Raw genomic sequence first — 10,336 nt, 5'->3', positions numbered from 1 at the left:
GAGGCAGAGCTGGGCCGGAAGCCTGCAGTTTTGGGAGCATCTACATTTGTGGAGAGCTTTTACCTGACCTTGCTTGGAACAATGTCCTTTCCATCTCTGGTTCTCTGCTCCCCCTGGTAGAACTGTCAGGACCATTAAACTTCAGACAGAGCAGAGCGGTTTGGTTTTCACATAGCTGCTCAAAGGGTTGTCCAATTGGCTCTGGAAGCACTGTTCCCACCACTTCCTCCATGGCTGGGAGCAGGCTTCGCACCCTTTTGCGTGTGGAGAAGGAGCTGGGGTTTCGGGAGCAGCATGGAGTTCCCCCAGCCAATCCATACCAAGGCCATACAGTTTAATGTAGTATTTATTGACAAGGTGGAGGCTGAGGCAGTGGGTACAGGGAGGCTGGGGAGGGGAAGGGGCTGCTCCGGCTCTGCTGCCAGGACCGGGACGGTGCTTTGAGGCCCTTGCTCTTCCCTGACTTGCTCACAGGAGCTGGGTGCGGGTGCCTGGTCCCGGCAGGACGCGTCGGCCACCCCTGGGCGCTGCGGTCTGCCCAGCATCGTCCCCTGAGCAGCGCCCTGCCCGTGTGCCCCCGGCTCAGCCCCTTCACGGGGAGGCTGGGGACGGCTGAAGCTTGCTGCCTGCGTTGCGAGCCTGCCCCACGGTGCCCGCTCGGTGGCGAAGCGCAGCCGCCAGCCGCATTCCCGGGAGCGGGAGCGCGGCACGTCCCAGTTCGTGCAGGCTGTCAGCGGCGCCCAGCCGAGGGGCAGCCCCGGCCCCGGCGGGGCCGGCGTCAGACGGTGACCTCGGTCTTGCTGTTGGTGGCGAGGTGCCGCGGCGCCGGCCCGTACAGCGGGGTGGCGGCGCCCGGGGGCGGGCCGGGCCGGCGGGGGGCGCGGGGGGCGGCCCCTTCCCAGGCACCAGCGAAGGCCGGGCCCCCCGGCAGCTTGGCCTTGGGCAGCGGGCAGCCCTCGGGCAGCACGGGCGCCTCGGCGTGCGGGAAGGGCAGCGTGCCGGAGGGGGCAGGCTCCGGGCCCCCCAGCCGCAGGTAGAAGTCCTCGGGGGCGCTCTCTGTGGGGATAGCGAGTGGAGTGGGAGGGATCCCGTGTGATGATTGGCTGGGGAGTGGGGGATCTTGGACACAGATTGGCTGGGAAGTGCTGGGGGGTGGGGGGGGGGGATCCTGGGTTCTGACTGGGTGGGCAGTGCTGCAGGTGTGTGCGGGATCCTGGGCGCTGACTGGCTGGAGAGTGCAGTGGGTCTGTGTGTGATCCTGAGCTCTGGCTGTCCGAAGGAAGCAGTTGATCCTAAGGGGTCCAGAGCTCTAGTTGGCTGGGGACTGCAGTGGATCATAGGGGATCCTGAGCCTTCATGGGCTGAGGAGTAGAGTGGGTCCGCGTGGGATCCTGGGCTCTGATTGGCTGGGGAGTGCAGTGGGTCCATGGAGGATCCTGGGCTCTGAGGATCTGGGCTGGGGAGTGCAGTGGGTCCATGGGGGATCCTGGGCTCTGACTGGCTGGACAGCGCAGCAGGTCTGTGGGGCAGTGGGGGGCAGCAAAGACTCTGCCATGAGCAGCTGCCCGGGAGCCCTGGGGTGCGTGTCCTGCCCGTGCCCCTCTGTGAGTCCCCCACCCTCTGTGGGGTCCATGGGGTGCATCCCCCACCCGTGAAGCATCAGCACTCACCTCCAGCCTTGAGGGTGGTGTAGGCAGCGTAGGCAGGGGCCGACAGGCCCAGGCTGCTGGTCAGAGGCAGGCGCTTGCCATGGCCATGGGGCCGCCCCAGCGGGGGGGCAATGGTCACGGCGTTGTTCAAGGGCGGCTTGTCTGGGGGGCAGAGGCAGGCGGAGGGGCTCAGCTGAAGGCTGGGTGAATAAACGCTTTTGCCTTTATTCACCATGGGGAGCTTGTTTTTCCCCCCCGTGCCAGCACCTTACCTGCGCCGTTCCGGGGGGACCCGCGCGCCAGACCCTCACCCAGCGGGACCTGCACACCCCCCATGAGGCCGTCCATGTGCTCGGAGGGACCATGACCTGGCTGCTTCAGCAGGTCCGTCAGCGTCCTGGGGAGGGATGAAGGGCCATTAGCACAACACCCTGCTCCCCTGACCCCACCAAAGCATCCCAGGGCTGAGCCCCCTCTGTGGAGACAGAGCCAGGCAGCCTGGGGATAGGAAATGGCTGCTGGGAGCAAGGAGCACACCTAGGCTCCCAGCCCAGCTTCCGCATGGCGGTGGGCGAGCTCCCCCAGCAGTGGATGGGGGCTGAGCCCTCCTGGGACCGGGAGCGGCAGTGGTGCGGATGGTGATGGAGACACATGGCTTGGAGCGGGCTGCAAGGTTACGACAAGCCAAGTCAGAGGAACCTGAACTGGCAGCAGCTGGAACAACACCTCGGGGATGCTCCCCCAGAGTGAGAGCCTGGTGGAGGTGGGGAGAGGAGGTGACATATCTGAAGTCCCTGCAGAGCAAAGAAGACCCCGAGGAAGGGATTAGAGGGGCCGCTTGTGCCTCTTTGGGGACGAGGATGAACCAGCGGCGGCCACCAGCGCACAGCCTATCCATGCGTAACACCCTCCTTATAAGTAAGAGCGTTAAACGTTAAGCACCATCACATAAGACAAAGCCCTGTTTTGTCTAACATTCATGCGCGGTGATGCTGCAGTCCCACCACGGCACACTGGCGGTACCGGAGCAGGACATGTCCATGTGGACATGCTGCTTTCGGCAGCAAGCGCCAGGGCAGGACAAGATGCTGCCACTGGTACGGGGCTTTGCGATGAGGAGACCCACCGTTCCCCCTGCGCGGCTGCACAGGGGTGTCCGCTCAGGGCTCATTTTGGCTCCTTAACCCCACGCCTTGCACCTCAGTGACTCTGGCTGCCTCACAGACACACACCGTGAGCTGCGGCAGGAGCTCGGCGTTAGCGAGAGGCTGGACGGTAAACAGCAGATTAAACTCAACGTGCTGCATCAATGCAAATTGGAGAGGAACGGGGGAATAATCCTGACTTGGTGGATGTGACAGCTCATGGCCCCGGAGCGCTCAAAAGCCCAATGAACCCAGTGCAGGGAATTGCCCGGGAAGGCAGTGAGAGCAACGGGGAAAGCAATGCTTTATACCCAGAGGTGCGGATGCTTGCGGGGCTCCAAGTGTTGTTCCTGGGATGATTTCCCTCCCAGTCTGGATCCAGTCAACATCACTGGGTGACGGCAAGAGCAAAGCTACAAGGGAGCTGCCCTTTGGGTTCACCTGACAGCGTTCTTGGGGAGCTTTGGGTAACACCCCCCTGGGATCACAACAGGGCCCTCAGGGAGCAGAATAAACTGGAATGGGGGAGGAACAGTCCCTGGCATCTGTGTATACTGGGGGTGACCAGCTGGAAGGCAGCTTGGTGGAGAAGGGCCTGGAGGACGCCAAGCTGACCATGAGCCAGCAGCATGTCCTTGGGGCATAGAACGGTCTCCTAGGCTGCACCAGGCATAGTGTTGCCAGCCTATCCGAAAGATGTTGTCTTTCCCCTTCTCTTGGCATTGGTGAGGCCAAACCTGGAGTGCTGTGTCCCTTTTGTGCTCCCCAGTATAGGAGAGACGTGGGCATACTGGAGAGACTCCCACAAAGGGCTACAAAGATGACGAAGGGAATGCAGCATCTCTCCTGTGAGGAGAGGCTGAGTGAGCTTGAGCTGTTTAGCCTGGAAAAGAGAAGGCTCCGGGGGATTTTATCAATGTATGTGAACATCTGAAGGGAGGGTGCAACAGGGACAGTGCCAGGCTGACAAGAGGCAACAGGTTCAGACCGGAACATGGGAAATGGTGTTTGAAGAGAAGACACAACCTTTTCCCTGTGAGGATGGTCAGACCCTGCACCACGCTGCCCAGGTAGGCTGTACCGAAACCCCTCACCTCCCCAGAGCCCTCCTCAGCCACTGCCCCAGCTCTGAGCCCAGCCGGGCTCCTTTGGCCACGGGTGCTGCACCCAGAGGAGCTCTGGGCACCAGCGTGGGTGGGCTGCAAGCTGTGCCCAGGCAGGGCCGGGGGATGCAGATCCCTGTGGCTGTGGGCTGTCAATACGGGGAGCTGCCGCCCCATCAGCTCCAACCTCCCCTGGGATGCTCTGGCCACTGCCTGCTCTCGCCTGTCCCCAGGGCACGGCACTCAACCGGGCTTGTTTCACCAGGAAGTTCAATGCGATCTGACCTATTTTCTCATATTTTTCTCCCATCGGGTCTATTTATGAAGCTTGAGCAATCCTTTATCTGTGACTTCCTCTCCAGATAAATCCATCAGCGCTCTTTCTCATAAGCGTGCCCTCCGTGCCAGCCACCCAGGGTGTTTGGACAGTAACAATCACCGATAGCGCCCTGAGCCGTTCTTAATGAGCTGTTTCGCTAAGGTGAGGAGCATGCATGACCCCTCAGCATCGGCAACATCCAGGCTCACCCCCACCCTCACATCACCAGCCAGAGCTGTCAGCAGGGCCCCTGGGGGCTGCACCCCAATCCCTGTCCCCAGGCCCTGCAGTGCAGGGGAGATGGCCCTGGAGGGTGACACTGTGCTGACGAGCTGATGTGTCTGTGTGTGTTTTGGGGAGTTTCATGACCCCCGGCATGGTCCCGCGGCTGGGGGCTTGGGGAAGGTCGGACCACATCTCCATAGGTCACTGGGTGGTTTGTGGCACCAGGACAGCTCCAGGGTGCAGATGGAGGTGGGGAACACAGGGCTGATGCGGCTCTAAACCTGCACTGCTCACCTGCAACTAAACACTAATGGGCAGCACCACCGAGGCTTCCTTCCACCGCCATGGCCACGGGTGCTGAGCGCGTGAGGCCATGTGTGAAGGTCGCTTGTCGCCACCAAAGCTTGCCTGAGCACAGCCTCGCCGGTGTGGGCACACAGCCCCCAGCAAGCCTGGTTGTGCCAAACCAGCCTGGCACGAGCCCTGAAACCAAGCAAAGAGGCTGATACAGGAGCAGTGATGCTGGAGGCCACGGCAGCTCCATGGAAGAGCTGGGATGAAGCTCTCAGTGCTCCAGGGCCATCCCCATGGGAATGCTGGTGCATGAAATGAAGGTGCCCATGTGGGATCGTGACCCAGGGCATGGCAGAGCACACAGTGGTGGAGGAGAAACATGGCAAACCATGGCTGCAAGTGGGCCGGCACCCGGCCGCACACACAGCCTCTGTGCCAGCCACAGTGCCACCTTCACCAAGGTCCCATGGCGGGGACCTTTCCTATGGCTTACTGTGCATCCGCTCAGGCCAGGCTGTGCCCGTCCATGCACTCAGCTCTGTGGGACATCTGCCTGGTGGGGCTGGGACACTGCTCAGGAAGGAACCTGCAAAAGGTACCTTTGCAAAACTGGGCTTGCAGCAGAGAGGAACAGACCGAGGGCAAAGTGTGGGCAGCGGGAGTGAGCCCACCTGGATGGACATTGCATCCAGTCTAGGGACAGGGATCCAGGTCTCCCTTCCTCCCGGAGCTGGGCCCCTTCCCTCATCCCAGATGGCGCGTAATGACTCGCCATGCTGCCTGCAAACACTTCTCCACCTCCACCAGCCACTACCTTGGGCATCAACCGCAAGCATGGCCATGGACTGCAAAAACACCTGGTGTGGTCAGTTGCAGTGAGGGATGAAACCCTGTCAGTTTTGGGACCCCAAATAGCATGGTGGACAAGGGGATTGAAAAGCCAGCACCGGGGGTTCAGCGACTGCCAGGGTACCTACTTCCCTAGGTTGGTTTGCCCCTCTCCACCATCCTGCTGCCCCCCAGGAGGCTGCTCCTCGCCCAGCTCTCCCCATAGGGATGCTCACCCCAGCCATAAACTGCAATCCCCTCTCCAGCAGGTTCTGGGGGAGGTCAGGGGTGTTTGCCTGCTCTCATGCGATGGGCACAGCCAGATCCAGGAGGCCCCCAAGGACCTGGCGTCCCTGCGGATCCGGGGCCTGGAGAAACACAGGGGCGGGTGCTCCTGACTCAACGCGGGGTTTGGCCAGGCTGAGCGAGCGCTGGGGATGGGTGCCAAGCCTGAGCCGAGCAGGAAGGAGAGGGGTTTGAGGGAGCTGCTGTAAGGCCCTGCAGGAGGAAGGCGGATGGGGAGGGGAAGACACACCAGGTAGCTGCAGCTTATCTGCGTGGCCCAGCAGCCAAAGCCATCAGAAACCATGCTGGAGGCAGCCTGAGGCATGGGGACCTTAGGAGAAGCTGGACGAGGGCTCGGGTGTCTCTGTCTAGGAGGAGCTAGTGGGGTTTCTGAGCCTGGCCGCTCATCCTGCGCCCCGACCAGGATCATGGCAAACATCTGGAGGTGCAGAAGTGGCTGGCCTTCCTCCCCACAGTGGGCAAGCAGGAGCTGTCCCGGGGCAGCCGGCAGCGCTCCCCAGGAGCTGAGAAACCCTGGCGGGAGGGAGAAAGGGATGAGAATGGAAACCAAGCCGGCCGTGCAACAGGGAGCTGGCCCGAGGCCACGATGCGGTGCCCGAGGAGCAAATGAGAAGCTCCTACCTGAGGCGTAAGGAGGGAGGCTCGGTAGCACTGCCCGACCCATGCATGGGTATGGAATGAGGCAGCTAGAAATAGCCCTGTTCTCTCACAAGCACTGAGACAGAATGTAATGCCAGGGCTGACTGAGTGCTCACTGGGATGGAGAAGACAGCATCCCTTTCCTGATGCCAGTGCCGTGTACCACTGCCTCCATCAGTCCAGCACCCGTCAGTCCATCCTGGTGCCCTGCATGGTGCCCGGGGCTCTATACCCCATGCACCGCTCATACCCTGCCGTAGCTTGCCAGTCACCATGCCTGTGGAACCAGAGTGGCTCTTGGCTTTATACAGAAGGATACAGGGCACAGGAGATGAGGAAACCTCTCCTGACTTCTGCAGTGATGGAGGTGCCCTTCTGGTTTTGTCCCACAAAGGCAGGCAAGGAAAACTTGCCTTCTCCTGGGCCATATGCCCTAAAGGTCTGTGGCTTTGGGGAGAAAAGGCACTGATCTCCCTGAACTCATTGGGAAAGTCTGGATTAGCCAGAGGGGGACTATGAGGAAACCCAGCTCCTGAGGCACAGACTCGAGGCTACGCCTGGTCAGTAGTGGCAGCAGTCCTGCCAGCAGTCCTGGTGGTGAGAGAAGGCATGGGAATGAGGAAAGGGGTCTGCGAGCCCTGGGGGCCGAGCTCTCCCCACACGCTTCCCTGGAACTGCGGGGAGGCCAAAAAGAGACATGGCGGTGGGGAGTGCAAGGGGAGTCAGGAGGCAGGGAGGCTGTCAGAGGCCGTATCGATCCTGTCAAGGTGCCAGCACTTCCTCAGGTGACACGGGGAGGAGGCGCAGGCATGCACAGCAGCCAGCCAGGCTCCCTGCCAAGGGGGGCACAGCACTGACCCCCCCAAAACTGCCGTACATGGCTCAGGAGGGCCCTGTGAGCCCCATCCAGGCACTGCTATGACCCTCCTCCAAGCAGCGGCTCAGCCTCTGCTCCCCTGGGCGGGTGCAAGGAGCTGGGTGCATCTGGGGATGGGGTGCAGCAGGTCCGGAGCTGGGGTGCAGCACCCAGTGGCTGCCAAAGCCCCGGGCAGGCAGGGGGAAGGAGAGGGTGTCTGTGCCAGGGGGTACAATCAGGGTGGCTCCAACTGTCCCAGTGGAACCACTGCCTCCAGCCTTGTGGTTTCGTCTTTTCATTCTAAGCCAAACTCCCCAAAGAAAATGACATAAAAATGGGTTTCTATCCGGGCTCGATGTCCCCACCGGGAGGATGTGAAGTAGAGCCCTGAAATGGGGTGTATCTGGAGCTAGGACTGGTCCAGGAGGAAGAAGGGGAGGTGCATTGACAGCCAGGGGAGCTGGGCAGGAGCAGGGGGAGGCACAGGGGGTCCCAACGCCAAAGTGTTCCTGACACCCCAACCTGCCCCCACGCTCAGCCCCAGCAGCGGGCTGAAAAGCCAGGGGCTGCAGCCACAGGATGCAGTGGCCATGGGGAGGATGCCCAAGTGCCTACTGGAGGCTGAGCCCCAGCGGGTGTGCAGCTTGGTCCCCTGCAGTGTCCCACACCAGTGCACAGAGACGGGCACTCGCGCACACCCGTGCACACGCACACACACGCGTGCACACGCACACTGAGGCAACGTAGCAGCCACGGTGGATCTGCCTTTGCCATCTCCTCTCCCTTCTGCGCTGCCAGCGAGGCTGAGCCCAAGGGGACTGCAGTCCCGAGTCACCTCCCGCACAGTCAAACCCAGTCTCATCTCCCCTGCACATCGGGAACCACAGCTTTGGTTTGGCGGGCAGGGGGAAGCCAGGACCTATAGCTCACATCACCCACCCCACTGGTGGACAGCCCATGGACAGGGCTCCTCAAGGGACAGAGCATGTCATTTTGAGAGGGCACGGGTGTACAATCGCCCTTTCTCATGGACCAGCAGGACAGGTTGGGGGGCTGCAGCCAACACCCACCCACCCCCCCCCCACCCCCAACCCCCCCGCTGCCTCAGCATGCTGTGGTGAGGGTTTTGGGGATCACCTCATCCTTTTGTCACCCCCAGGGTGAAGCTGGGGTTAACCCCACACAAGGGACTGGGAACAATGCCCAGTGGGGGGGATCAAGTGGAGCGGGTGGGGACCGGATCCCATTACCTGGAGACGGTCATCTCCGTCTGGGGACCTTGTGCCTTCTCCAGGCCCAGCTTGGTGAAGATGCCCACCAGCACCATGATGGCCACCACGCCGCAGATGATGTAGACGATCATGTTGGTCCTGTCGCGAGTGGGGTCCTCGGGGGTCTCGTCCACCCGGGTGGGCGGCTGGCCCGTGTTAACCCAATTGGGGGTGTCGTAGTTGGAGCAGCCGCTCTGGTCCAGCCGCCCGGGCTTGAACTGGCAGCAGAAGCGGTACCCGCAGGTCCCGCAGCAGTACTGGTAGATGCCGGCGTTGCAGTTGAACGGCGGGTCCCACTGCCCCATCACGTCGTAGTAACCGCGGCAGCGGTCCCCACCCGGTGGTGCCGCCCCGGTGGGCGCCGGGGCCGTGGTCTCCGCCGCCGGTACCTGGCTGCCGTTCGCGCTCTCACCTGGCGCCCCGGTGCCGCTCTCGCCGCTCCACACCCGGCCCGGCTCCAGCAGCACCAGGCAGCAGATACCCACGACGTAGCTCGGCTCCATCCGCCCGCGGCTCCGCGGGGCCATTCGGGCGAGGGGCGAGTTAGAGCCGCTCGCCCGGGACCGGCCGCATGGCCGCCGAAGAGGAGAAACGGGATGGATGGGAGGGGGGGTGATAAGGGGAAGGCAAAAAAAGGGGGACGAAAAGAGAGAGGACGGGGGGAGAAGTGCGAGGGGACGTACCCCCCCCCCCGCCTCCCCCAGACGGGCCGAGGGGCAGAGAATCAGAGCAGGAGGCGAGGCGGGCGGCGGGGGAGAGCCGCCGCTTCCCGCCGGCCGGGGAGGGGGCGCGGCGGCGGGCGGCGGGAGCGGGCGGGCGGGCAGGGGGCCGGGGGCCGCCCCATCCCCGCGCCTCCCGGCACCGCGCTCGGCGGAGGACAGGGGCGAAAGGGAAAAGCAGCGAAAGCTCCCGGGGCGGGGGGAGCAGCGGGAGGAGGAGGAGGAGGAGGAGGAGGAGGGAGGCGGGGGCAGGCAGGGAGGGAGCCGGCGCGGCCGGGAGGAGAGCGGGGCTCGGCTCCCCCGCCGCCCGGGAGCCTCCCGAGGAAACCGGAGAAGGTCCTTCACAGAGCCCTCTGCCCGCCCGCCGGGCGGCACGCAGCCCGCCCTCCCCGTCGGGCACGCGTGGCACAGGCCCCCGAGCACCCCCCCGCTCCCGAGCGGGAGCTGCGCAGCGGCAGGGTGGCACTTCGGGGTGCGGGGGGGGGGGGCCTCCAGCAGCCCCACACCTGGGGGACACGCGGGGAAGGGGGACAGCAGCAGACCCAGCCTCGTGTGAGCATCCCCCAAGGGGAGCTGTGCGCAGGGGGGCTGCAGGGTGGTGAAGTGGGGGGGGGGGGGGGGGGGTGCTGGGACACCTCCAGAAATGCATTCTCCCCACAGCCGCGATGATTTTAGCCATGGGCTAGCCCCTTGAAGTCCGGACGTGTCTGAGTGATGTGCACCCACCGCTCTGCTCTCCAGCCGGTGCCACCCATAGCAATGGTAGTAATCCTCACCACCCGGTCCTCCCCCCAGAAAGGTGTCATTTACTGGGCTGTGGTGGCAAGAGCACGGGACAGGAAACTGAGGTGCCACTGAGCCCCTTGCCCGCCACTGGCATGTTGTGCAGCGAGGGACAAGGGTGGCCTGGGCAAGGGGCAGTGATATGTGGGATTTATCGCTGCCCCTAGTCCTCTCTAGAGAGTCCTGCATCCCGCCATGG

At 63.3% G+C, this 10,336-nt stretch overlaps 1 protein-coding gene across 2 annotated transcripts; it reads right to left on the bottom strand.

Moving 5' to 3' along the window:
- Window positions 1-349: 349 nt before the first annotated feature.
- On the bottom strand, window positions 350-9,449 carry SHISA8 (shisa family member 8). 2 transcript variants are annotated; one of them, XM_065665104.1, is made up of 4 exons: window positions 8,615-9,449; window positions 1,922-2,046; window positions 1,671-1,811; window positions 350-1,056 (listed from the first exon to the last, which is right to left on the bottom strand). In XM_065665104.1, exons 1-4 carry the CDS (start codon window positions 9,160-9,162, stop codon window positions 779-781), a joined length of 1,092 nt encoding a protein of 363 aa, XP_065521176.1. In that variant the 5' UTR covers window positions 9,163-9,449; the 3' UTR covers window positions 350-778. The 2 variants fall into 2 exon arrangements, with proteins under 2 accessions (XP_065521176.1, XP_065521177.1); XM_065665105.1 differs by lacking the exon at window positions 350-1,056 and adding an exon at window positions 1,265-1,519.
- Between the last annotated feature and the right edge of the window lie 887 nt (window positions 9,450-10,336).

The sequence above is a fragment of the Lathamus discolor genome, chromosome 1 (assembly GCF_037157495.1).
Source record: "Lathamus discolor isolate bLatDis1 chromosome 1, bLatDis1.hap1, whole genome shotgun sequence".
In the NCBI taxonomy this organism is placed as follows: domain Eukaryota; kingdom Metazoa; phylum Chordata; class Aves; order Psittaciformes; family Psittacidae; genus Lathamus; species Lathamus discolor.
This window is presented reverse-complemented; position numbering and strand designations above follow the sequence as displayed.